Source organism: Prionailurus viverrinus, chromosome B2 (genome assembly GCF_022837055.1).
Source record: "Prionailurus viverrinus isolate Anna chromosome B2, UM_Priviv_1.0, whole genome shotgun sequence".
NCBI lineage: Eukaryota > Metazoa > Chordata > Mammalia > Carnivora > Felidae > Prionailurus > Prionailurus viverrinus.
Genome location: NC_062565.1, coordinates 22,582,760 through 22,610,668, shown reverse-complemented (window position 1 = coordinate 22,610,668; position 27,909 = coordinate 22,582,760). Strand labels below are relative to the sequence as shown.

At 44.6% G+C, this 27,909-nt stretch overlaps 1 protein-coding gene across 15 annotated transcripts in view; it reads left to right on the top strand.

The window, feature by feature from the left end:
- The window catches only part of FARS2 (phenylalanyl-tRNA synthetase 2, mitochondrial), a 537,420-nt gene that overhangs the window by 486,523 nt on the left and 22,988 nt on the right, over positions 1-27,909 (top strand). Inside the window, exon 9 of one of the 15 annotated variants that reach the window (XM_047858236.1) lies at positions 4,001-4,104. The exons of the other annotated variants lie outside the window; for them this stretch is intronic. Within the exon in view, the coding sequence (XP_047714192.1) occupies positions 4,001-4,085 (85 nt within the window). The 3' untranslated portion in view covers positions 4,086-4,104. Of the gene's footprint in view, positions 1-4,000; positions 4,105-27,909 lie in introns of those variants that run through there. 15 annotated transcript variants of the gene reach the window in all.

The following is a 27,909-nucleotide window of genomic DNA, read 5'->3' as shown; positions in this document are numbered from 1 at the left end:
CAGTCAACATACTTTTTCTTCCTTCAAAAACTCAGAAACCCTAGAAGGAAGCAGCAGGAAGAATGCCCTCCAAAACCCACTTCTTCCAGACTTTGAAGGTCAGTCAGAAATATGGGATGGACTTGAACTCAAAGGGAAGGGAAAATGTGAGGTGGGGGCAGTGGGGTGGGATGCAGGGACTAATGAGGAGAGAGAGTATCATGTACAGCTGTGTGTTATGCCTCATAAGCCCTCTTCTCCTTCCCTGCGTGGACTTCAGTGTCCAGGTTGAAAGGAGCTATCACAGTACATGGTTCCTAGAGCTCAGAGAAGGAAGAGCTGAGCAGTATGGGAAGAGAAAGCTCCTGGAGCAGAAAAACGGGTAAGATTTGGATATGTGGAAACAGGGGACATTCTAGGCCAACACAGGGAAGAGAGACTAAGGATTACTAGCTGAGAACAGTCATACTTTGGACCCCATGCTCATGCTTTGTACCTCACGTGTGGAATGGAGAAGTGTGAAGGGGAATTATGGGAAGAAAGCTAGAAAGGGACTTTGGAGGCAGGCTGTGTGGGGCCTTGAATGCCAGCCGAATGGGTTGGAACTGAATTTGATGTTCAGTGGGAGATGAGAAAAGAATTTTAAGCAGGGAAGGAATTGAAATCTGAGTTTTGAGGCAGCTATTATGAAATGATTCCAAGCATGGACTCTCCAGCCTGGCTGCCTGGGTTCAAATCCTTGCTACCAGCTGTGGGAAGACCTACCTATTCCTCTTGGTGCCTCAGTTTCCACACCTGTAAAACAGGAAAAAATAGTAGATACTTACAAAGATTGAATGAGCTGATACATGTGAAGCTCTTGGAACAGCACGTGGCATGTGACAAAGTGCTGTGAAACTGTCATCTTGTATTATGCTTATCAGCATTGTCATTGTTGCTATTTTAGGAACTTTAATTGGAAGGAAGGTGGGTGAATCTGAGCGGTTAAGTGACTGCACAGTGGAGCACACCAGCCTTGGGAGGCTTGACTTTAAAAGTCTGGCTGTGCTACCCTTCCCCCCACCCCCACCAAGGCACCAGCTCCAGATTCTCTCCTCTTCTTCCAGCCCTGCGGCTGAAACACAAATAGAAACCTTGCCCTTTTTTTCTCTTTCAAATCTTTTTTTTTTTTTTTTCATCCTCACTTGGGTCAATCTGGAGCCCCTTCGCCAGAGTGTTTAATGGACGTGTGCACATTCAGGGCTGTACTTCCCACATGTAGATTTGGGGAGTGAATTTCAAGTGCCTCACTCTGGAGCCAGCAGGCCCCTGTGCGGGGGATGCAAATTTGATGTCTGGAACCCACCATCAAGATGATAATTATGAAGACTGCAGCAAATAGGAAAATATTTAGACAATAACGTTACATAAAACAAAACCTAAAATTGTGTGTGCATCCCGTAACTGTGTGAAAATAGGGATACATATTGGCAAGGACTGTAAAGAAATGCAGACATGTGACAACATTTGTGTTAAGATGAGAAGGGACATGAGCACATTAATTGCTTTTCTTTTAGCGTTTCTGTGATTGTTTTAAGAATATGCGAAAAGCAGTAAAAAGAAAGGAGGGAGCATGAGCCCCCCCCCCCCCCCCCGGTGCCTAAGAGACCCCCACTGCCCAGCAGGCATTGTTCTGGAAGAGCATGGAGGCTGTGGAAGGGTAGAGGGCATCAGTAGTTAACGAGACTACAGTCCCCAGAGCCGGGGCTCCCTCTCCCTGCTCTCGCCCCAGAATTCACCCGTCTTCTCTACTTTTGGAAGTTCCTAGCCAATGGCTCCTGCACTGGCTCTCAGCAGCAGTGGGCTCCTGTTCTGCACCCACATCACTCCCCAGGAACCAAGGCCCTTCCAGAGTGACATGGAATGAACATGTAACATCCTCGGGCCATCACAGTGATGATCTCAGCTAAACAAACATGATTCAGATTCCAGCTTTATCATTATTGTGTGCAAATGGTGTGACCTTAGCCTCTTTGAGCCTTGCTTTTACCATCTATAAAATGGGGTTTTCCCGTGGGCTGTTGCTAATAGGAAGAGCATGAATACAGTGCTTGGCACCCAGAGAATTACTCAGTAAATAGTAGTGGCTGCTCTGTGGGGTGGGGGGTTGGGGTTGTTATTAATCATTATTAGTTGATTGGAGAGAACCATCATTCAATGGCTAGCTCAAATGCCACTGCCTTCATGAGGTCAGACCCTATTCCTCTGCCAAGAGCTTTCTGTCTCTCTACTGGTCTCCTGGAACATTCTGTTTATACCTGTTTCATAGCATCTGCTACTTTCTCTATGGTAGCGGTGTCATTTGTATTCATTATCACTTTTCAGAGGTCACGGCATGGTGCTGAGTGGCCAGAATGGAGGAAAGGCCAGGTCAGGGACTTCCTGTTTAAGATCAGAAATGCTACCCTGGTGGGCTTCAGGTAACTGTGAAGCAAGTGCATTCAGGGCACCGCCTGGTGTCCGTCTTTGTGATTCAGGATGCACTTGAGTCTAGGACACGCAGCGAAGGGGAGTCGTTTGAAATGGGGAGGGCCTTTCCATGTCCCTCAATCCTTCATGGTCCCCAACTCCACTTACGTGGAGGTGACCCCATATCTGGGTGATCAGAACTTGGCTCTGAACCCACAACACTGCTCAGCCCTCCACAGCAGCTGTGACATTGCTATGCTTTTACCTGTCTCATCTTATGTATCCTCCACCCTCTGAGACAGTGCTTCTTGGAACATTATTGTAGGCACGTGGTAAATATTTAAAGATGTCTGAGTTAATTAATCAAGTCAGACAAAGTGGGTCTGAAGGATTCACAGATTGAGGTACCACAAGGATCTCATTTTCAGGTATGTTTTCCTCCAGTGCACTGGGACAGCCTGGAAAAGTTCCTCGAGCTTCTGTCATATCTGCACACTGCCCTGTGTCCTCAGCACTTGGAGATGTAATGCAAGGGGTGCCCATAGAGAATGATTTCTAAATGAGCTTCCTGCCTTAAGGCAAAGGTCGATTCGCTGTGCAGTTAGAAGGGCCACCAGGTGAATGAAGCTGTTAGTGGGGAGGTAATGTGGATGAAAGGTCATCGGAGCTTGGCCTACTGTGGGCGCTTAATGGATGCTAAATAATTGAAAGAATAAAGAGAGATGGGTGAGTGTTGCATTGATGAACCCATGATGAACGAAGGGGGTCTTAGAACATTTGCAAATTGGTCATTAATGTTTCATCGACAGTGTCTGCATCCTTTGTTAATTTTGAATGGTAGCCGGAGTTTGCAATCACAGGGTTGCAGTTCCATGAGAAACTTAAATAGAGGAATTATGCCTGGCTTGCAATCATTTGGGTTTATTTCAAAGTAGTCTAATAGCTGGCAATGGCCTACTGTCCCTTACTAATGTGCTTAGAAGGGACTCGGGTGCTTTCACATTGTGACATTTGGAGGCGAATTATGGATTTTAGAGCATTACAGCTTTATTGGGTGTTTTTTCTTTCTTTTGTGTGTGTGTGTGTGTGTGTGTGTGTGTGTGTGTGTGCACGCTTTGCCTATTTTTGAAGCGAGGTTTGCTAAAGCTGAAATGACTGTTTATTCATGATGGGGAGGGGACAAGGAAGTATAGGGAATAATAATTCTATTCATCTAGAAAGAATGCCTTCTTCAAAATGATTTTTGCTGTTGGCAAAACTGAGAACATACTCACATGATTCTCTCCCTGCAGTAAGTGACAGGAAAAACACATCGTGCACTGTGGAGAGCTATAACTGGCAGTGAATTGGTCTAAATCATAAAGAAAGCCTCCGTTTGCACAGCTCACTGTACTTCAGGAGAACCTGGCTGGAGGAAGCAAATGGAGGCTTGTTTTAGAATACGAGAGCTATCAGGCCCAGTTGTGAGCCTCCTGTACTTGGGCTTTTCCAGGAAACAACCAGGTAGTTACCCAGTGTGAACTATATTTTTCGGTAAAATTCTCTGCTCTCTGCTGCCCTGCCTTCCATCAAGGGACCCTGCTGTGTTGAAGCTGTCCACCCTGAAGCCACCTGAAACCTTGTCTGAGCTCTCCAGTCCTTCTCTCGTGGACTTTTGAAGGTCCCCCTTGTCTCCAGCACTGGGCAGCATGCTTTTGACCATGGCCCAGGCTGCAGTCTGTACCCAAGAAGCGGATGGTAGGTTCTGAGGACTCTCAGCACTGCAGTGCTCACTCATCCTGCAGATGGCTATTATTTCCATTTCTCACAACTTAACTGAAAGGGGCACTTAAGCAAAGCAAGCATTCAGTCCCAGGGAGAATCAATCTTGCTGCTGCAGGAAGGAGCCAAGGCCCATGCAGCCACTACATGGAGTTGATTTTGAGTGTATGTTGACTCAACTTCCTCTCAAGGTAACTAAAATGAGTAGCTTGTGCTAATGAGTGAGGTGGACGCAGAGTCCCGTCAACCCCTGGCAGGGCTCATGAGGGCCTGTTGAGTGTCCTTGGCTGTCCCAAAGGTAGAGCCAAGGGCCAGGCACCCCAGCTGGCCAACACCAGCTTTGGGTTGAGCCAAAGCTCCAGCCCAGCCACAGGAGTCTCAGAGCCTGCCCCTCGGCCTGACATGGACTGCACAGGGAGCACAACACTGGGGAAACTGGGGCAGGAATATCAAAGAGATGGGGACAAGAAAGCAGGGGTAGGCACACAGTCGTAGAACAGAGAGGGTTGTTCAGAAAAGGCAACACACATCCACCTGCATGTGTTTTTGAAAGGTGAGGTATGTGCTCATTTTATTTTTCTCTTGGAAACATTTAAGATATATGGCAATGCTCTGCACTCCTCTGTACTGAGTTCTGTTTCCATCCTCGGCTCCTCTCTCTCTTTCCCCTCAAGGGGTGGGCCCTTGTTCTTTTAAGCACAAGCCATCCACGCTTTGGTTTTGTTTTCTGTTTGCTTATTTTTGAAGCACAGATTTCCAAGTATAAAATTACTCATCATATTCCTTCACTTACCCTCAGAAACCTTGCCTATTTCCCAAGGGATTGACCTAAATCACTTTTTTTTAAATTAGATATAATTTATTGTCAAGTTGGTTTCCATACAACACCCAGTGCTCATCCCAACAGGTACCCTCCTCAATGCCCATCACCCACTTTCCCCTCTCCCCACCTCCCCATCAACCCTTAGTTTGTTCTCAGTATTTAAGAGTCTCTTATGATTTGCCTCCCTCCCTCTCTGTAGCTGTTTTTTCCCCCTTCCTTTCCCCCATGGTCTTCTGTTAAGTTTCTCAAGATCCACATATGAGTGAAAACATATGGTATCTGTCTTTCTCTGACTGACTTATTTCACTTAGCATAATACCCGCCAATCCCATCCACGTTGCTGCAAATGGAATACTACTTGGCACTGAATCACTCTTAAGCAGGGTTTGTCAAGCTTGGCACTGTTGACATTTCAGATCGGAGAAGTCTTTGCTGTGGGCGCTGTCCTGAGCTTTGCAGGATGTTTACAGCCTCCCTGGCCTCTATCTACCATATGCCATGAGCAACATGCCCCCCCACACACGCCAGTTGTGACAACTGAAAATGTCCCCAAATCTTGCCAAATGTCCCGTGAGGAGCAAAACTTACCCTGTTAAGAACCACTGCTCTACAGGAATTATGCCAAGGCTGCCCTCCCATTTTAAACATATTCCAGTCCACTTGGTGGGATGGGTTGTTCTTAGTTACCAAACTCTGCTTATTATTTCTTCATTTATTCACCTCTTTACCCATTGACCCATCCATCTGTCTATCCAGCTCACCAGCCAACAATCCATCCATGGAACAATAGTGCCTTTGGAGCTAGACATTCTTGAATTTAAATTTTGGCTCTCGTACTTACTGACCTTAGACTGAACTTCCGTGAACCTCACTCTCTCCATCTGTATGTAGGAAAGGAGAAAGCAGTGCCCAACTCGTGAGACACAGAGCAGGACTGGGATTAGACTGGGCTTTGTGGAGATGATGATGGCTTGGAGTTGGGGAAAAACAGATGGTGGAGATTCTGAGTGGAAGGCAAAGGCCGAAAGCTGTTGAGGAGGGACTGAATTGGGCTGTGTTTAATGAGCACTGAGAAGAGGAGGTGTGCATCTGAGATTGCAGGATTGATAAGATTTAGAAGTGGAGGCCAGAGAAAGTGAAGAGTCTAAGGTGATCCCAAGTCTTTGAGAGTATCTGGGTGCCTGGGAGAATGATGGGCCATGATCAGAGTGATGGCACCCAGGGACATGCACAGGCATGGAAGGAGGGGGTGACTCAGTTTGGACTAGCTTGAGACTGAGCCCCATAGACATACAGTTAGCTGGAGGTGCTGAGCAGGTGTTGAGGAATGTAGGCTTGCAGGAGAGGTCAGCACCCAGCTTCTCTACATAGAGGTGGTCACTTGAACCATGTGCTTGGACAAAGTAAAGAGCAGAGAAGAGAAAACTGCCAAGGATAGGTCCTTTGGGAGCACCCACATCAAGGTAAGGCAGGCCGTATATGGGAGCAGGTGAGGAGGTTGTAAGAGAGTGCAAATTCAGAGCCCAAGAAGGAACAGTCAGAAGCTTACTAAGGTTTCCAGGAACACAAGGTCATGGGAGGCTGAGAGAAGTTTCAGAGGGGAAGACAGGGTTGACTTTGACATGCTCAAAAAGGTCTAGATGAGTGAAGATGGAGTTACAGGACTCTCTGGTGGACACTGAAGGTCACCAGAGACTTAAATACATAGTTATAGGAGAATGGTGTTAATGGAGCCCCCATACTTAGGAACTGAGGGTAGAGGCAAGAAGTATATTACATTTCAAGAACTTTTTCAGTGAAAACAAGCACTGTAAAATAGTTTCCTTTAAAAAAATTTTTTTTGAGAGAAATATGAGCCTTTTTCAGGGAGAAAGAGAGATTGAAGATAGATGAGACGATTAATGAGGAAACAGCAAGAGATCGAAGGCACTAAATGTTTGGGAGAAGATGCTTAGGAGGAGGATATAGATGCTTCTGTTTTTGAGAACCAGGGGGAAGGGAGACTGGAAAAGAGAGACACATATGGGTCAGTCCTTAGGAAGATGATTTCAACCAACCCCAGGCCTAGATCAGTCTATAAAGAATGAGGATTTGCAGGGTCAAAGGGATCTTTGTCCAGCTAGAACTGTTTTCCTTGGATTTATTTACCCAAGATATGTCATAGGGCAGTAATTCATTATCATCGGTTTGTATGTCCGAGCACAAGGCCAGGAGAGAGAAATTAAGACTCCTTCTAAGAACTCCTGTACAACTGACAAAACTGTTCTTCACAAAGGATGGATTATACTATGAGCTGGTGATCTTTCAGAGGTCATGAGCTAAGTCTTCACTTAGTCACTCTTATTAAATGGTTCTTCTGTTAATAGTAAATTTGCCTCCCCAAATCATTGCTATTAGTAACTTTATTATGTGCTTCTTATAGTCTAAGAGCTTCACATGGGTTAACTCAATTAGTCACTCAGCCCTAGAAGGTACATTAAAGATGAGGAAACTGAAGCACAGCAAGGTTAAGTAACTTGCTTCATGTCTCACAGCAACTAAGAGGTAGAGCTGGTATACTGACCCAAGCAGTCTCTGCAAGCACGGACTCTGAGGCTACATGCTCATTGTGTGGGGAAAACACTGAGACCTGGATGCAAGTGTGACTACCCTCCCCTCCCCCCCCCCCCTCCCCGCCCCAGGTAGACCAATAACTCTTGGAAATTCAGCTGACCTGAGAAGGTGACAGACTTTGGGCATTTAAAAGAATTGGGGCATTGGGGGTTTTAAAAAGGTATGAAGAAGCTGGGAAATGAGACAGACCCCAGGGACCACCACTCAGAGGAAAACACCTCTCCTCCCACTTTCCTTTCCTCCTTCTCCTGCCCTCCTCCTTTCCCTTCTTTCTCTTTTTCTTTGTGGGTCCTCCCTCTCTCCATACAGCCCACAAAACTTTCCCCTTTCTCTGCTGGGAGTAGGACCCCAGATCCTCAATACCCCATGCCCCAGATCCTGCCCAGTGCTCTCCCCAGCACACTCACGCCATCAGCCCCTGCCCCCTGGAGTAGGAGCTATAGATCCTATGTGATGGAGCATTTTTCACAGGCAGGGGTGTGGTTTCTAGTGAGAAGTTTTACTTAGTCCTGCCCTTTGATGTTCTGCACATTCTTCTGTGGGTAGTGTCCTGTCCAAGGGGCAGAAGCTGGGCTGTGTTGTCTACTGGAGCTCAAAGTCCCTCTGCACCGAAATTCCATTTGAAGCCTATGCGGCCATCATGTTGGGGCACACTGTTTGATCTCCATCTTCTCAGACATCCTTTCCCATTAAAAATTGAAGATCATAAAAATAGGGCCCCTTGGTCCCTCTCAGGTCCTCAACATTTGTTAGCCACAGCTGGGAACCTTTATCTGCTCAATGGCCCACAGTGATTTATCACATCATGTGTCGTCTGGACCGCACCGAGACCCTGCCTCGTGTCACCCACGTGAGGAGAACCTGCCTTCCCACAATCGCTGCCTCCTCTGCTGCTGTCCTCTTCAGGGGTCCTGCTGACCCCATGGCTGTGACAGGCTTGCAGAGCTGCCCCTCAACCCGCAAGGTTCCAAGTGTGTGTCACTGGCCCAGGCCCCTGCCTGCACTCTGCCCCTCTGGAACTGTGTGTACAATTTTGCATTGCTTCCTAATGTGCTTCTTTCCCCGTTGGATTTAAGAAGCCACTTAAATAACACAGCAAACATTATATAGCACCTGTCATGTACCAGCCACTGTGCTAGGTGTTGGGGACACAAAAGTGAATGAGCAGTCTTTAGAAGTGACAGACATGTCAACAAATGGTTCTGGTGACACCAGACGCAAGTATAACGAGGGGTGCATGTGGGATGCTGTAGTGATGAAGCATGCAAGCCCCCCTTGGGGAGCAGGGATCACCTGGCGTTTAGCCTCCTGGGGTGCCGTGAGGCTGAGAGGTTAATGCTTGAAACCGCGTGCAGGTGTCCCTGGTGCCTAGTGGGTACTCCACACATGTTAGCAACCATTATTCTTATCCATTCCCTTCCATCCAAAGTTCAATATCAGGCCACACATAGGGTACTCAGAAGTGGTTTTTAATTACAATGAAACAAATGAAGAAGTGAGAGTTGGGCCCATCACTGGAGAGAAGATGGATGTTATTGGTGGTGCAATTGGGAGGGAAGAGTCTGGGAAGAAGACACCGGATCCCATGGGCACATCAGACTTTCCTCCCAGATCAGCCTCACTCCTCAGTCCTGGTCACTAGTCCCCTGAGGGCTCCTAGTGAATCTCCTCATTGCTTCTCTCCTTTTTTTCCTCCAGAAATAGGATCTTTTCATACACAGAACTTTAAAAACAAAAGTCAGGAATGCTTCAGAGCTCAGTCCTCATTCACTCTTCTTTCAACTCAGATCACTTTTGCAATCATTTATCGACTTCTTCCCATGAGCCAGATACCATGTGAGCCCTCAAACAGAGAGGAAGGCAAACCATAAGAGACTCTTAAATACAGAGAACAACCTGAGGGCTGATGGGGGTGGGGGGGAATGGGTGATAGGGCAGCAGGGAGGCCACTTGTTGGGTGAGCACTGGGTGTCGTATGTAAGCGATGAATCAAACTGAGAGCACACTGTATACACTGTATGTTAGCTAACTTGACAATAAATTATATTTAGAGAAATAAAATAAATTACAGCCATGGAAGAGATGGTCCTGCCCCTCCCTCACAGATCAAGGTCCAGAGGGACAGACAAGGAATGCCACAGGGTCTGGCTGCCCTGCCCCAGCTCAATCCCATACCACCTCTAACAATAAGGCAGGTAAAGTGAAGGGTCAGGCTCGCATTCCCTTTTCCCAGGATGAGGTTTTGTGTGATTTTAACTTATTTGCAGACAATTAACCTTAGGGTCAAAAAATCACACCCTCCTGCCTCTGTGGAGATTGAAAGCAGATTTTTGAAGAGAAGCAATTGCTGTATAGAATTAAAAGCTTCTTGATGAATAATGCTGTCGTTACGCAGGGAGGAAATTACAGTAGCGCTTTCTGCTATGTAATTAAAAAACCAAAAAAGCAAAGATGAATGAAATGCCCACAAGTGAAAATGGGATTTGGTTTTCAACAGAGGAAATTGAAGCTATGTGGGTCACATGCTTATCATTTCCCGATCTAAGTGAAGTGTGTCCTGAATCATTGCAAATTAGAGCAGGAAATCTCATGGCACATTTTCTTTAAACTTTTGTAATACCATGGTCTAAAAAAAAGGAGATTTTTACTCTAGAAAGATGGTTGTTGTTGTTTTTTCCATCCTAACCATTGACTCTCTTTCTAAAATATCAAAAACATTTCGTAGAGCCAGTAGGGTTTATAATCTGTTTTATTTCTCCTCCTTGCCACTGCCACACCCTGATTTTCATAGTCACACTGATTGTCCCATTTTTTAATCTAACCACCTTTGCCCAAGAATATATAAGAATAGTAACCCAGAGTGCCTGGGTGGCTCAGTTAAACATCTGACCTTGGCTCAAGTCATGATCTCATGGTTTGTGAGCTGGAGTCCTACATCCAGTGAGTTTGAGCCCTGCTTCTCTCTCTCTCTCTCCCTCCCTTTCTCTGCCCCTCTGTCACTTGTACCCTCTCTCTCAAAAAGAAGAAAGAAAGAAAGAAAGAAAGAAAGAAAGAAAGAAAGAAAGAAAGAAAAAGAAGAAGAAAAGAATAGTATCCCAGATGGGGATCCTGGGTGGCTCAGTCAGTTAAGCAGTCCGACTCTTGGTTTCGACTCAGGTCATGATCTCATGGTTCGTGAGTTCCAGCCCCACCATGGGCTCTGTACTGGTGGTGAGGAACCTGTTTAGGATTCTCTCTCCTCTCTCTCTGCCCGTCCCCAGCTCACTCACTTACTCTATGAATGAATGAATGAATGAATGAGTGAATGAATGAATAAATGAAAAGATTAGTAGCCCAAAGCAGAACTTTTGTCAAAACCTTGGAGTCTATACTTTACTCTTCGATGTGATTTTTTTCTCGGTGTTGTGTAATCAAGCCTGAGAGCCTGTAGCTGCTATACATTGATAGGCCCCCACAGCAGTGGGGACCACTGGTTCTGAAGTCAGAGAGACCCGGGTTCTGTTCCCAGCCTAGTTACTTGATATGTAACCTTGAAATCAGTAACTTTCTTGAGCTCTGTTTCCTACATGTATGAAATAGGGATTGTAGTAGCCTCTTCATCAGAGTTGTAAGAATTAAATGAATTGATAGATATATGAATGTCTAGCACATAGTAAATCCACAAGAAATACCAGCTATTATAATCATTGTTGCTGTTGTATAACCATGGGATTCAAAAGTGCTACATTGGTGTTATAGCTAAGGGGTTTGGAATTACCAACACTGAATGTAGACGGTAGCCGCAAGTTCCATCGGCAGATTTGAACATGATGAGCAATGGAGAATGTAGTCTGACAGATTTTTCTGGGAATTCTGGAAAGCTGGGCTGGAGCAGGAGGCCTATCCTAGAGGCCTAAGACCTGTTTCACGCCCCAAACTAGATTTCAGATTTGTTGTACTACTGGAGGACAAGAGAGTGGGGTCCTGAATGCATGTTCTCCTGAGAAAAGAAGATGTGGCCAGCTCTCCTCCCAAGCAGGAAAAAAGAGTTGGTCTTCTTTAGGACTCTAAGTACATGGAATTAGGGAGTAGGCCTTGGGCCTTTGATCTTCTTTGCACTGTGAGATAGCACGAGGAGGGCATCAGGGAGAGCCATGTCCCTGAGGTGCCATTTTCACTCTGCAGTCTCGTCACTCAGACTGTGTCCTGGAATCTGACCCATCAGATTGGAGTCTCTCTCCTTAGACGATGGTGCTGATGATGACCATGACAATAGGGAGCACTTCCACAGCACTTAATATGGCCAGACAATACTTCAAATGCTTTATATAAATTATTTCAATCTTCATAATAATCCTTTGATATATATATATATTGGTGTTATACTCACCTTATACATAGGGAGATTCACCAAAAAAATGAGGATAAGTAATCAGAGCCTAGAGAGTTCCTCCACAAAAGGATGGATGGATGGATGGATGGATGGATGGACGGACGGACAGACAGATGGACAGTTGAATGGATAGGATACTGTGTCTTTCTATAGATAGATAATTCCTCTCTTCCTCTACTTCATGACTGTTGGCCTCTAAAATGACCATCACAATAAAGTATGCAGCCTTTCAGAAGATTAAGTCCAGACACATCTCCTGGCTATTTTGCAGGTTATATTAAAATGCAAAAAGGATTATTAGTTATTAGTTTTGAACCAAAAGCTAGAAACATATATTTAGTTTAGCCTCAAGGGTTTTGTTTTTGTTTTTGTTTTACTATCTGTACCCCTGGCTATTCATTATAGAATTGTTCATTCTTCATGAAAGACTCAGAAAGGTTAAGTGACTTACTCGAGGTCACTGAGCTAATAAGTGGCAGAACTGTAATCTTCCTACTTCTCTGATTCTGTCTACTGCCATTCCCATGTCTTCCTTCCATTACCCTGTACTTTCTGTGGGTGGCTCACAAGATCACATTGGTGGGCTGAACCAGGGAAAATGTGGGGAGTTTAGTGATTAAAGGAATAGGGCTTCATAGTAAGAAAGCTCCTGGCCCAAATTGTGGTTCCATCACTTCGTGCCCTCAAATTACTTGTCCTCACTGGACCTCCATTTCTCCTTGGATTGTTGGGAGCATTAGGTGAAATAATGGTGTAAAGTATCAGTGCATAAGTGATAATTGTGGTTCTAATTGATAGGACATCATATACCCTTGGCTCTTTTCTCTCAGGAATTCTTTGCCTACTCATAGAGCCGTGCAAAGTCTAAAAGGCCATTGTAAGCCTCTGAATATTGTTACTTTAAGGATTGTAGTAAATAGGATATTACCTATGTCCTAAACCTCTAGATTCACTCTTTGGCAAGTTGTGTTCACCCCCTGCCTGTTGAACACACCCTGCGGGTCTGGCCCTGTCTGTGACACCGTGCTCTGTAGTGTGTCATGTTAACTTCCCAAAATAGTGAGGAAGGTTGGGTGTCACAATGACCATTGATGTTCCCCCTTTTAGGAAGCTATTCTCAAGATGATTGCAAAGCTGGTTTGAACCATTCAGAAGAGGGAAGGTTAGTAGATTAGTTATCTATTGCTGCATAATGAATTATTCCCAAAACAGTGTGGCTGAACACAACAAATGTTTTATTCTCTTACAGTTTCTATGGCCAGGAATTAGAGAGTGAGTGTCTTGACTGGGTGATATTGGCTCCGGTTCTGTCATGAGATTGTAGTGAAGATGTTGAGGTGGGGGTGGGGGTTCGTACTGTATCATCTAAAGGCTTGACGGCGGCTAGAGGATCCCCTTCCAAGCTCACTCTCTTGGCTGTGCCAGGAGACCTTGGTTCCTCCCAAGCCGTTGGTCAGAAGTCATATGCTCCTTGGCATGTGGCCTTCTCCACAGGGCAGCATGGCAGCTGGCGTCCATGAGTGAGTGACTAGAGGGAACAGGAGCCATGATGTGTTTTATAGCCTACCCTTGGACGTAACACATCATCACTTCTGCCGTAGTGTGTGCCACACAGACCACCCCTGGTCCAGGTGGCAGGGAGACCACACAGAGTGTGAATGGCAGGAGGTGGGGATCACTGGGGGCCCCTCAGAGACTGGCTACCACAGGTAGTACATTCACATCTCTGAAGAACTGACATAATCGTGCTCTTTACAACTCTTAAGCTCTAAAAAGACTAACACAATGGGATAAGAAGCCTTTTAGAGGAAATTTTTAGTCCACATTTATTCCAGGACACGCCTGCTGATTATTTTGTGGATTATATTAAAATGCGAAAAGCCCAGTGATCATGATAGTTTTGAAACAAAAGCAAGAAACATATTTTCAGTTTAACCTCAAGGGACTTTTTTAACTATATGTACCCCTGGCTATTTATTATAGAAGTGGCCACAGAATTTTTCAATGCAGACCGGCATGAATTCAACTCTTATAAATTTGAAACCATCATAATTGCTAGAACACTTCTTTTTCAACCCAGAGGGGAGAGTACCTAAGAGTGGTGGTTAAATACATAGCAAACCAATTTACTGTTTCCACATCTGTAGTGTAGAATAACTTGCATACCCTCTGTCTCATCTCTTTTCTATCCCTACAATACCCATTCGTGCCTGAGACTGGACCCTCCCTCCACTCTAAGCCAGATGATTTGGGGGTAAAGACATTTATTTAAACTTACTCTACTTTCACTTTGCCCTGTGAACTAACATAAGGACATGAAATCACAGTTCATAGGTTCCATACATGAGCCACACAGTCAGGCTCACAAGAAGGAATATCGCGCAGTTAGTTCTTATAAAGGTAAAGCTGAGCAACCAAGACCTCACATATGTACACTCAAAACCATTCACAGGGATCTTAAAAGGCAGTGGGGGAACCGAAGTCCCTTCAGAAATAAGATCCTATAAGAAAACAGGCTCATCCCTCCTTCCTCTCTGCAGTAGTTTGAGCAGAAGATGGTATTCATTGGCTGACCTAACCTCATCCATGACTCTCTTATCCCAGGCTTAGAGGTGGCTGTGCAACCCAATTCTGGCCAAAGAATAAGGAGAAGTTTCTGGATGAGGTTTCCTAAAAGGCTTTTTGCCTAGGACATCCCTTTGGCCTTTTACCAGGCAACTCTTCTCCTGTCTATCTGCAGAGCTGATGGGAGGCCTGGAGATGGGGCAGCCATCTTGTAGCCATTAGGGAATGCACGTAAAGACAGCGGCCTGCTTGCTAAGGATGGTGGGACAGAAAGAAGACAGAGGCCAGATTCCCCCTGCCATCACTCACAGCTGCTTTGGTCTGCACGCCTCCAAGAAGTTTTTTAATGTGTTTAAGCCAGGTCACCTCTTTTGGCTCCATTCAGCTAAACTCATCAGAACCGACACACAGTATGGCTCAGAGCTCTGAAGATAGAGAATATGTTGTTCTGTTGCAAACAGTCAAAGGAAACAGGATCCTAGAGGATACATGAATAGAACAGGAGCCTTAAATGTATGTCCCTGCAGTCTAATAAGAGGTCAGTGAATGAGAGATTCAGGAAATGTCTAAGAATGAATGACACAAATGGATTGCATCATTTTCACTTAGAGATAAAGTGGCAAGGTCAGCAGAGTTTTTCCTGTTTACCACATGCAAAGTTATCTACCTCATTATAAGGAGTGTTTTTATTGCCAGGAACATCTAACTTTTATAAAAGCTTAAAGTAATTTTTTATCATTATTTCTGCAAAATGTTTTTATTAAAGGAAACACCATATGGTAACAGCAAGAAGAGTTAGTTACAAGTCACGAAGCTAGTCACAGATTTCTTTCCAGCAGTTAAATTCGAAATACTTATCACAAACCCTACATTTAGAAAAAAAAAATTGCAAGTTGCAAGACTCCTAAAAGTATAAAACTTTCATCGAAGGGTTGTGCATTTATTTCATCGTGTTGTTGTTCTTGTTGTTTTTATTCTGTGGGATACAAGACCTAGAAGTCATGAGTTGCATTCAAAACATTTAACCGCCAGTGCACACAGCCTGAGCATCGGCAGAACAGACATTCACCATGGCGAGAGGTTCAAAGTCACGGAGTGTCAGCCCTTGGGAAACCTCAGGGCGGGGGACATCAGGTGTGTGCGTGTGTGAGTGCGTGCGTGTGCGTGTGTGTGTGTGTGAGAGAGAGAGAGAGAGAGAGAGAGAGAGAGAGGGATACTGAAACATATTGCATCATACAGATCCTCTTTGGTGATCGTTTACCATCTAGTCACCACTGAATTGGCAGAATGCTAACACACCAGGCAGTGAGTTGTAACATGTGGTTTCCTTCTCTGCAGTGGTTTGGTTTGGTTTTTAAAACACTGTGATGCCTCTATTTTAGATACAGTGAAAGATGGCCTCCCCCCAGTGCACCCCCCCAAAAAATTACAATGACAAAACAAGAATCCTGACCTCTAGCTTAGTAATTTCCAACTTTGAAAAAGTTAGGACATTGGCCTGTTGCTTGAATGCTAACTGTGTCATAACTCCTGCAAAGCAAAGCAGTGGGTTGCTCACGTGTGCACGCGCACAGGGGCACAGCTCTGTCTTGTTATACCGTATGTGTGGATTTGTGTGACTGCCACTGGCATCTGATACAAAATGATCCTATTGTAAAAAGATCTCCCTCATGCTCCCTTCGAGTGTCTCCCCTCAAGTATCTTCCCCCCCAACCCTTAGCCTCTAATCTGTTTTCCATCTTTATAATTTTGTCATTTTAAGAATATTATATAAATGGGGATGCAGGGCTGCTTCAATATCTGCAAAACAATGTGATTCATCATATCAATAAAAGAAAGGACAAGAAACATATGATCCTCTCAATAGATGCAGAGAAAGCATTTGACAAAATACAGCATCCTTTCTTGATAAAAACCCTCAAGAAAGTAGGGATAGAAGGATCATACCTCGAGATCATAAAAGCCATACCGCTAATATCCTCAACAGGGAAAAACTGAGAGCTTTCCCTTTAAGGTCAGGAACAAGACAGGGATGTCCATTCTCACCACTGTTATTCAACATAGTATTGGAAGTCTTAGCCTCTGCAATCAGACAACACAAAGAAATAAAAGGCATCCAAATCGGCCAGGAGGAGGTCAAACTTTCACTCTTCGCAGATGACATGATACTCTATATAGAAAACCGAAAAGATTCCACCAAAAAACTGCTAAAACTGATTCATGAATTCAGCAAAGTTGCAGGATATAAAATCAATGAACACAAATCAGTTGCATTCCTATTCACGAACAATGAAGCAACAGAAAGAGAAATCAAGGAATCAATCCCATTTACAATTGCACCAAAAACCATAAAATACGTAGGAATAGATCTAACCAAAGAGGTGAAAAATCTATACACTGGAAACTATAGAAAGATTATGAAAGAAATTGAAGAAGACACAAAAAAATAGAAAAAGATTCCATGCTCCTGGACAGGAAGAACAAATATTGTTAAAATGTCGATACTACCCAAAGCAATCTACATACTCAACGCAATCCCTATCAAAGTAACACCAGCATTCTTCACAGAGCTAGAACAAATAATCCTAAAATTTGTATGGAACCAGAAAAGACCCCAAATAGCCAAAGCAATCTTGAAAAAGAAAACCAAAGCAGGAGGCATCACAATCCCGGACTTTAAGCTATACTACAAAGCTGTAATCATCAAGACAGTATGGTACTGGCACAAGAACAGACACTCAGATCAATGGAACAGAATAGAGAACCCAGAAATGGACCCATAAATGTGTACCCAACTAATATTTGACAAAGCAGGAAAGAATATCCATTGGAATAAAGACAGTCTCTCAGCAAGTGGTGCTGGGAAAACTGGACAGTGACATGCAGAAGAATGAACCTGGACCACTTCCTTACGCCGTAGACAAAAATAAGCTCAAAATGGATGAAAGACCTAAACGTAAGACAGGAAACCATCAAAATCCTTGAGGAGAAATCAGGCAAAAACCTCTTTGATATTGGCCGCAGCAACTTCTTACTCAACACGTTGCCAGAGGCAAGGAAAACAAAAGCAAAAATGAACTGCTGGGACCTCATCAACATGAAAACCTTCTGCACAGCAAAGGAAACGATAAGCAAAACTAAAAGGCAACAGATGGAATGGGAGAAGATATTTGCAAATGACATATCAAAGGGCTAGTATCCAAAATCTATAAAGAACTTATCAAACTCAACATCCAAAAAACAAATAATCCAGTGAAGAAATGGGCAAAAGACATGAATAGACACTTCTCCAAAGAAGACATCCAGATGGCCACAGTCACATGAAAAAATGCTCAACATCACTCATCATCAGGGAGATACAAATCAAAACCACAATGAGATACCACCTGACATCTGTCAGAATAGCTAACATTAGCAACTCAGGCAACAACAGATGTTGGTGAGGATGCAGAGAAAAAGGATCTCTTTTTGCACTGTTGGTGGGAATGCAAGCTAGTGCAGGCACTCTGGAAAACAGTATGGAGGTTCCTCAAAAAATTAAAAGTACAACTATCCTACGACCCAGCAATTGCACTACTAGGTATTTACCCAAGGGATACAAGTGTGCTGTTTCGAAGGGACATATGCACCCCAATGTTTATAGCAGCACTATCAACAACAATAGCCAAAGTATGGAAAGAGCCCCAATGTCCATCAATGGATGAATGGATAAAGAAGATGTGGTGTGTGTGTGTGTGTGTGTGTGTATGTATATATATATATATATATATATATATATATATATATATATATAAAATAGAGTATTACTGGGCAATCAAAAAGAATGAAATCTTGCCATTTGCAACTACGTGGATGGAACTGGAGGATATTATGCTAAGTGAAATTAGTCAGAGAAAGACAAATATCATATGACTTTACTCATATGAGGCCTTTAAGAGATAAAACAGATGAACATAAGGGAAGGGAAACAAAAATAATATAAAAACAGGGAGGGAGACAAAACATATGAGAATCTTAAGTATGGAGAACAAACAGAGGGTTACTGGAGGGATTGTGGGAGGGGAGATGGGCTAAATGGGTAAGAGGCATTAAGGAATCTACTTCTGAAATCATTGTTGCACTATATGCTAACTAATTTAGATGTAAATATAAAAAAATAAAATTAAAAAAAAGAATATTATATAAATGGAATCTTAGAGTATGTGACTTTTTGAGATTTTTTTTTCAGTCTAATGCCCTTGAGATCCATACAAGTTGTTGCATGTGTCAAGAAAACAAGAATCCTAACTAACTCCTAACTCAGCCATTTCCAACTTTGGCCAAGTTGGTACCATGGCCTGTTGTTTGACCCATACTCCCTGAGAGGAGTGATTAAAACCAAAGCAGTTGGTTATTTTTTACACTTAGAGCAAAATAAAAATTGCTTAGGAGGAGGAACTGTGACCTTAGGCCCTCAGGGTCCCTGGGAGCCTGTGCGGAGGAGGTGGGCTGACTCCCTGAGAAACAGCTACAACATGGACACGTGTTTCCCAGGCTAATATTGACCACTTCACTTCTCATGGCAAAATTCTGGAGTATTAGTGAAAAACAACTACCCTTCTAGGCCTCCATCTGTAATCCTTGTCCAGGAGGGCTCCCCGTGCTGCCACATCTATACGTGGCATTTTGGAGCAAAGGAAAGGAGGGGACCTTGATCTCAATCCAGATCTCCCAGTCCTTGGGGCCTCTAGAGCGAGTCCTAGCCACTGCACTGGAAGCACCACTTGCAGTATTTTCGTCAGTCCTTTCAACAGCTCTACAGGATAGATACTGTTACTGACCCCATTTCACAGGTAAAGCAGTTGAGGCTTAGGAAGTTTAACACCCTTCCGCCCAAGACCATAGAGCAAAACGCAGGACTGGGATCAGGGTTGAAAGGACCCCAGACTCCTTGCTTTTAACCACCAAGTTGTTTTAGTCCAGAGCAGAAAGCAGGCCGAAGGGCCTATGTACACTGGCATGTTCTACCTTGTCCTGGGAGAGACCATATACCTCGTGGCGCCAGAAGCCTTGATGTCTGCCCTTCAAACCCTCTCCATCTGAGGTGTGACAAAATACGCACGTGCAAGTGTAAATGGCTCTTTAAATAGAAACTGAGAAGGGGCGCCTGGGTGGCGCAGTCGGTTAAGCGTCCGACTTCAGCCAGGTCACGATCTCGCGGTCCGGGAGTTCGAGCCCCTCGTCAGGCTCTGGGCTGATGGCTCGGACCTGGAGCCTGTTTCCGATTCTGTGTCTCCCTCTCTCTCTGCCCCTCCCCCGTTCATGCTCTGTCTCTCTCTGTCCCAAAAATAAATAAACGTTGAAAAAAAAAATGTAAATAGAAACTGAGAACTAAGGGGGGGCTTATGGTGTGGCAGCCTCAGGGATTTTCAAACACCAGGGACCTTTGGGGCCATTTTAGTTTGTCCCAGTGAACTAAGTCAGGGATAGAGATTTCTTAAGTCTGTAGAAGCAGAAGCCTGCACCATTCTAATCAAAAGTAAGTACCAGATGAGTTTGTTGGTACCTTTAGAAATCAGTGACTTTGGTACAAAGCAAAGCATTAAGAAAAAAAATTTTTTTAAATCTCTGTTTCTTCTTTTTTCTCTGTCACTTGCTTTTTTGAGAAAGGCAAATCCTTGGGCTTGGTTTAAGCACCCGTATTAAGGATATTCACAGACCCCCACAGAGCCTCAAAGGACCCGCACTTCTGGATGCTGTTCCCCCGTATCTCAGCGCCCACCTGCTGTAAGAAAGGGCACATCACCTTGCCTCACCTAGGCAGAGGCTTGCCTGTTATCCCTACTGAGCAAATAGACCCTCCATCTGGGAAATGAAAGGAGGGGAATGTCACGCTGGTCTCTGACCTTGGGGAGTAGCTCTCCAGAAGACCTGCATTAAGGTGTGTTGTGTGTCACTCACCAGCTCCATCTTTTGTAGGCAGCACCTCTGAGAAAATAAATGTCTCTGCCCTCTGCTTCCTATTCTCCTCAGGAGCCTTGCTGAGGCAGAATATGCACAACAACCTGCTGAACTAATTGACTAGAGGTGCCTGGCTGGCTTAGTCCATTAGGCGTCCGACTTTGGCTCAGGTCATGATCTCGCAGTTTGTGAGTTCGAGCTCTGCGTCAGGCTCTGTGCTGACAGCTCCAAGGCTAGAGCCTGCTTTGGATTCTGTGTCTCCCTCTCTCTGCCTCTCCCCCGCTCATGCTCTGTCTCTCTCTGTCTCTCAAAAATAAATAAACGTGAAAAAAAAAATTTTTTTAAGTAAAGAAACAGACTAGCTTCTGGCCACCACATCCTTTGATCAGTCAGTCCTACAGCAGCACCCTGCCGGTTACTCAAGAAATGGCTGCCCTCCCCTGACACTGGCCTCTCAGTGTCTCCCAAGAGCATCCGCGTGTTCATTCCTCATTCTCAGGACACAAGTTCGCCTTAGAGGCGAAGGAGGACACAAGTTCGCCTTAGAGGTTAGAGGAGGAAGAATTTCACCAAACCCTGATAGGACCACATTCCCATTTTCAACTTTCCCCTTCCCAGCTGTCTCTGTACACAAGGCCCCCACTGCAGGTGCCATGAGCTGACTGCACGTGTGGACACCGTGGAGTGCAGCGGATTCGTGGCATGGCAGCCTTGGCTCTGACACTGTTTCCCCACCCTGATACAGGTCTGCTGCTATTCCCCGGTTTCCTGTTGATTCTTCCAAAACTGTGCGTAGCATTAGCTTGCCAAGCAGGTGTGGGACATTTCTCCAGGGCTACAGGGGCATGCCAGCACTCCTGAACCATGGCTTAGTTGACACCCTCCAGCTGATGTCACCAGTGCCCACACTCACTCCGGCAGCTACACTTCACCTCCTGACCATCGGTTTCCAACCACCCCAGCTGCACGCTGCCAGCCAGCCAGCCCCACCCAACGGCTTCTGGCCTGGCCCCACTGAGTGACTTCCCTAGTGACAGGTGCCTCCATGTTCCACAGGTTCCTGGGGTATTTCCCAAGCATCTGGTTCTGAACTCAGTCTCAGCCTCCACGTTTTTATTCTGCCTGTGAGGAAAGTTTCAGTGTGGGTTTGGCCTGGGGAAAGACAGGCTTGACTCTTCAGTTCTAAGATTAACAAGTATCTCGAAGCCAGCTTTGTTTCTGGGGTTGACTCGCAATTCCAGGTTTGCTTGCTCTCAAATCTTCACTTGTTATTTGTTGGCAAGATGCTCACAGTGCAGGGGGGCACATGGAGCATTTCCTGGTGCCTCATTCTTCCCGGATCCAATCTGGGGACAATTTTTCACCCTCCCACAACATTTCCTGTCATCATCATCCCATCTCTTATTTTGACCCTTCTTTCTGCATCACTGCTCTTCCCAGATTTCTTACCCCTTTGATTCCAAACATAGTTTCCTCAAAAGAAACAAGTCAGTCAGTCCGATGGATAAGGGTGGCGAGAAGGGTGATAATTCTCAAGAATTCTAGCAGGTTGTTTTTTTATTAAGCATATTTTATTTTTTCCTGTTATTCGTATAATCTTCTAAGTATTAACTTCAAGGAGAACTTTGCTGTGGAAAGCCTTTAGAAGAGTTGGAGACTTTTCCTTTGGTCTGTGCAAAATTTCCTCTTATTTTTTATCTTATTTTTTGGTCTGTGCAAAATTTCCTCTTATTTTTATTTTTCTTTCGTTGTTTTGTTTTGTGGCTTGTTTGGTTGGATGGTTGATTTTTCTTACCCTCACATGACCCTCACCCCCACCTCCCCTTCTTTACTTGCCTTGTGCTTCTTGAGTGTCTGCAAAGAAAAGGATACATTCGTGGGTATTAAAAATAAGGCAGAGGAATCTGGTAATAGTATTCTAAACAGGTAAACTTTTTATCCCATAAGGGTTTCTTTAAGAAGAACAAAAGAAGTCATCCATAATCTTTGAAAGAATTATATATACATGGACAAAAACAGAAGTGCACAGCCCTGCTGAGAGAAATGATGCTTTTGCCTGATGGCCAGTGAGTTGCTCACAGGTGCTTAAGTGTTTGTGTGGGGATGGGACTGAGGGTATATGTAAGGATGATGGAGCAGGAGTAGGATATATATCCAGCAGGTCAGTAACATTATCAGTATCCTGCCTTGTAAGTTCTGTGTAGTTATTTGAGCTTTAAGAATTCCCCTGGCTATAACTCAGCCCTCTTGAGAACTTTGAGAAAAGTCCTTTGGGATTCCAGTATCTTACTAAGTGGCACCTTGCATCCCCTTTAGAAACTTTCACTTCTCCCATCTCTAAAATTCCCTTGATAGGGGGTAACTTTCACCCTTCAAACTGATCTGTAACATTGGAAACCACAAAGCCTTCCTTTTGTCCACCCGGCAAGACTGAAATCCACAGCAGCAGTCCCTGTTGTGGGGACTTTGACCACAAGCATCTGGGCAACAGATGAGGCCAAGATCATACATTACCTTTCTTATAGTGTCTGAGAGGCTACAGTGTTCGTATTGATTTACAGAAGCACTTAATCAATGCTCCTAGTTTTGTAGTCTCTTTGCAACTGTACAAAACAGCTTGAATATTAGAAGGTGAAAGCCATGATCCCTAACAACCTAATGAAACTTTCATGGTAAGCATTTGATCAGTAACAAGCCTGGCTTAGAACAAAACCATGTTTCTAATGCTGTTGTTGAAGGCTCTCACATGCACTGAAATTGTTTTCATGTGAGAGAGGCTTTGTAAGGGAGATCTTTGTGGGTATATACCATGCTCTAGAGGAGTTGGAAGAGAGGAGATAAGGGCTAGGAAAGCATATTCACAGAAGCATGCTGAGTTTAGATTTTTTGGGGGGTGGGGGCATAGAGAGAGAGACTGTGGGAGGTGGGGAAAGGGGCAGAGAGACCGAGAGAATCCTAAGCAGGCTCCATGCTTAGTGCAGAGCTTGACATGGGGCTTGATCCCACAACCCTGGGATCATGACCTGAGCCAAAATCACCGAACACTCTACCAACTGAGCGACCCAGGCACCCCAGAAGCAATGCTGAGTTTAAAGTTAGCTGTTGCACTCTCCTTTGAGAAAGTAAAAAACAAATGTATTATATATCAACAGGCATTTAATAAATGTCCTACCTACACAACTACCACAATAATAGTTTCCATTCACTGAGGGCTAATTACATGCTAGGAGCATCTTATGTATGTATAACACTCAATGTGCATTTCTCCTCAACATTTCTACCCTTGACCACTGCCCACCCCCAGCTCCAGGGCAGACCCCTAACTAATCTCTGGTAATGGTGTTCATTTCATTTCTTCCACCCAGTTCTAAGCCAATCAGTATGTGGTATTTCCTCCGTGACGATGATTGGCCTAGGAATGGGCCCTAACCCAATGGGGACCATTGATTTGTGAGGGGAAGATCTGAGACATCCAAGGGCTTCAAGGAGCCTCACACTTGAGAGAGAACCTCAGGGAGGGTGTTTTCCTGTGTGGGTAACAAGCCTGGACCTTTTGGCAAAAGTCTGGGGATGGAGCTAGTTGGGGAAATGGCAGAGAAACCAAACCAAAGCCACTGCCATAGGACAGCCCTCTCACCTGCCCTACTCTTAACAAGACAAATTCGGTCCAACACACTTCTGCATTCCTTGCACCTGTTTGAATTGGGAACTCTGTTACCCCCAGCCATCAGCATCCTGACTGAAACAGTATGTTAACAAATTACCCATTACAACAATTCTCTGAGATAGATACTATGATGGTCTCTGTTCACGGATTAGGAAGCAGAGGCTGTGGGGGGCAGCTTCCCCAGGTCACACAGCTAGTAAGTAACAGAACTGCAGTGCAAACCTACTTCCATCTGATTCCTCAGCCTGCGCTCACCTGCCCACCAGTTTCCACCCATTCCCGTATCCTGACCAGCTTTTTATAAGGAAGGGGGGGGTGGGGGGGTGGGCAGAAGGAAGCTTTAGAAGCCAAGTGAATAAATGAAGTCCAGAGCACAGGGCAAATGCCTAGTGACCCCTGCAGTGCACCTCAGAGCTCAGAGGCAGTCCCGTACTTTAAGCACGGAAAATACCATAAGCCTCCTCTTGGCAGGCAACACATTAAACTGCTTTACCTTTTTATTGCCAAATACAACACATAAGCAGAAAAGTGCGTTAAAACGTAAATATACGATGTAATGAACAATCATAAAGAAAATACCCCCGTCAAGGTCTGTTTGGATTTAGCAATTAGGTTTTGGTGACAAAGGAAATAGTTACGATCATCTCAGTCATTCTCCCCAACCTAGTCACATCATTAACTTTATCTGTAGCATTTGACGCTCTTTAGGAAAAGAAATGGTGTTTATGCCATAGCCTCTAACGTTTATGCCAAAATTAACATCTACAAATATACCCACAAAATGGTTTAATGGCTCCTAGAAAAGAGCCATTAAAAAAAAATGAAAGTGAGTTTCTGAATAAGGATGAGAGCAGCAATGAAGTTATTATTAGCCCTGTTCTACTTTCTGGCTCTTTGTAGCGCCAAATTCTCAGGGAAAAGTGGCCTCTCAAGAGATTTCCTGGAAATCTGGAGTATGGAGTGGTTCCCAGGGCTCTTGAGAAGAGGGGACAACTGCCCCCCACGGCCTCAGCCTTGGCTCTTTTTGTCCTGTGGGCGAGGAACGAGCCTCTTGTTTGAGAGCGGGGCACACTCACACATTTCATGGCGGACACTCTTCAGTAGACGCACTTCATCGTGTGTGCCTGTGGTTTAATGATCCTTTTATTTCTCAGCAGATATCCCGCGTAGATAAATACCAATTTCTGTTTGTGTGTATCCCTTGTAATTGATTCTTTATTAGCTCTTTTCAAAGACAGTAGAATAAAAAGGTCTGTTTGAGGAAAGTACAAAATGTCCATGGCTGCAAACAAAAGAATAAATAAATAAATGGGCTGCAACAGCCACTTTTTATCCCAGCGTAAGCCCTCTGTGACCCTGTGTGGTTCAGAGTCAGAGGAGGGCACCAAGAAAAGCTGACCAGTGAAATGAACCCCAAAGGCCTGTGATATGGAGACAAGCCCTCAACTGACATGCCCTGTAATTATCAGATGGATTAATCAGGACTTCCTCTCCCATTCATATTTTCACCCTTACTTAGAGTCTTCAATTAAAAAGACAAAAAAAAAAAAATATCTTCCAGCCCTGATAACTCCTTTCATTATTTTAATCACTAAAGTAATCTATTTGATACCATATATTCCCAGGCAGCCAGTAGATAATTATCTTTTTATACCGTGGAGACGAGCCCAAAGCTGGGCAAGCTTTCCTCTAGAAGCCAGAGCCTACCCTAGTGAACAAAGACAGTGGTCCTTAGATGGTGCATGGAAGAGGATGCACACTCACATACACACTCACACACAGTTAGTCTTCCATACCATTAGTCTGTTTTTGTGTTGACAGTGACAGATTCTTGTCTGCTTGCCATATATTCATTTATTTGCACTCTGAGCGTAATCCAGATGGTGGCATTCTGGGCCCCTTGTCAGTGAGCTTCTGCCACTCAGAACCCCCCAGCCAAGTAAGATGGCAGAAGGCTCTTAGTTCTTTCAGACCCTAGTTCTTCGCAAACAGCACCTACTCAGGCCTGGGGCTTCCATGATTAGTGGCCCAGCCTCTGGGCAGCAGCCAGATCTGGCTGGTGAGACGGGGGCTTGGTCAGGAGGAAGCTGGAGTGTGGAGGGAGAAGGGATATGCTTTCTTAGGACAGGGTCAGATCTTATTCATCCTTGTCCCCTCAGTGCCTGAGCCCATGCATATCTCTTGATAGTAACCAGTGTCAATATCAGTTGATATGTATTAAGCCCCTGCTGTTTGCCAGGCTCAGAGACTGCAGCAATGAACAAAATTGAAGAGAAAGCAGTGTGCACCCACAGCTTATGTTCTGTGGAGACAGATAATAAAATAAATGAGTAACATACATAGTGTTTTATGGATTATGACAAGTGCTGTGGATAAAAAGCAGGGAAGTGAGATAGGTTCTGAGGCAGGTACAAACCTCAAGTTTGAAGAATAGAACAGCAAGCGTGATGGGCGTCGTAGGAGAAAATTGGAAGTAACACTGGGGGTCTGGTCACACGGGATCTTGTAGGCCATTGACAGGACATGGGCTTTAACTCTGAATGCAGTGAGAAGGTTCTAGAAGGTTTTGGGGGCACCTAGGTGGCTCAGTCAGTTAAGCGTCTGACTTCAGCTCAGGTCATGATTTTATAATTTGTGAGTTCGAGCCCCACATTGGGCTCTGCTTCATATCCTCTGTCTCCGTCTCTCTCTGCCCTTCCCCCCCCAAAGATAAACATTAACCCCCCCACCAAAAAAGATAAGAATTTTAAAAAATTTGAAAAAAAAAAAGGTTTTGAGCAGAGGTGACATGATGTGACTTAATGTTTTAACAGCGTTATTTTGGCTGCTCTAAGGAGGCAAGGGGAGAGACAGGGAGACCAGTTAGACTATTAGAGTAATTCAGACAGAGAGGGTGCTGATTTGGATGGTAGTCGGGAAAGTGGTGAGAAGCACTCAGTTCTTGGCGTGCTTTGAAGCCACAGCCTGCAGGGTTTGCTTATGGATTGTCATGGGGTATAGAAGTAACATACTGCAGTGTCTGCCACATTCTCTTGGTCGCACAGGTATGTGTGGAATATGGTATGACGTGAGAGGGAATTACATGGAAGCATGAATACAGGTGGCAGGGATCATTGGAGACTACGAGACCACAGGCTAGATACCACAATGTGGGAAGACAATGTGGGAAGGGGAGTGGATGCTAGTGTTGGCTGCAATGAGGCTCAGAGGAGTTAAGTCACTTGCCAAAACCACACACATGATCTTGAGAGTCAGATGACAGAAGTGACTGGCAGTCACCTGTCAGCCTTCACCTTGTTGTTAAGCAACCTTTTTCTTATCACTGAAGTATATTGAGTTACCAGCCCATTTGCCTCTCTTTTTCAATTATTGAATTTAGAGATTGTTCTTAAAATCTTTAGCGAAACTTTCCATTTTCTCCAGTTCCAAGCTCATTTCCTTTACTATTCTGTGCTTTATCCTGGACTGTTTCTTAAGATCAAGAGTTTATCTGAAATGACTTTAACATTGTCATTCAAAATCTGCCCCCCAACCCAGTTCCGTTCCCACCTCAAGAAAACTCTCCCAATGTAGCCCCTCTCTCCCTTACCCCACCTCCCTTCTACCCACCCCTGCCTATGTCTTCCCAGCATGGGTGCCAGAATCAATGCCTCTCGGAACTTTGCTTTCTCCCCTCAAACCTTTCCCATTGGCATTCTGGAGCCTCTTTTCTCATAGCTGACCAAGGGAGAAAATGACACC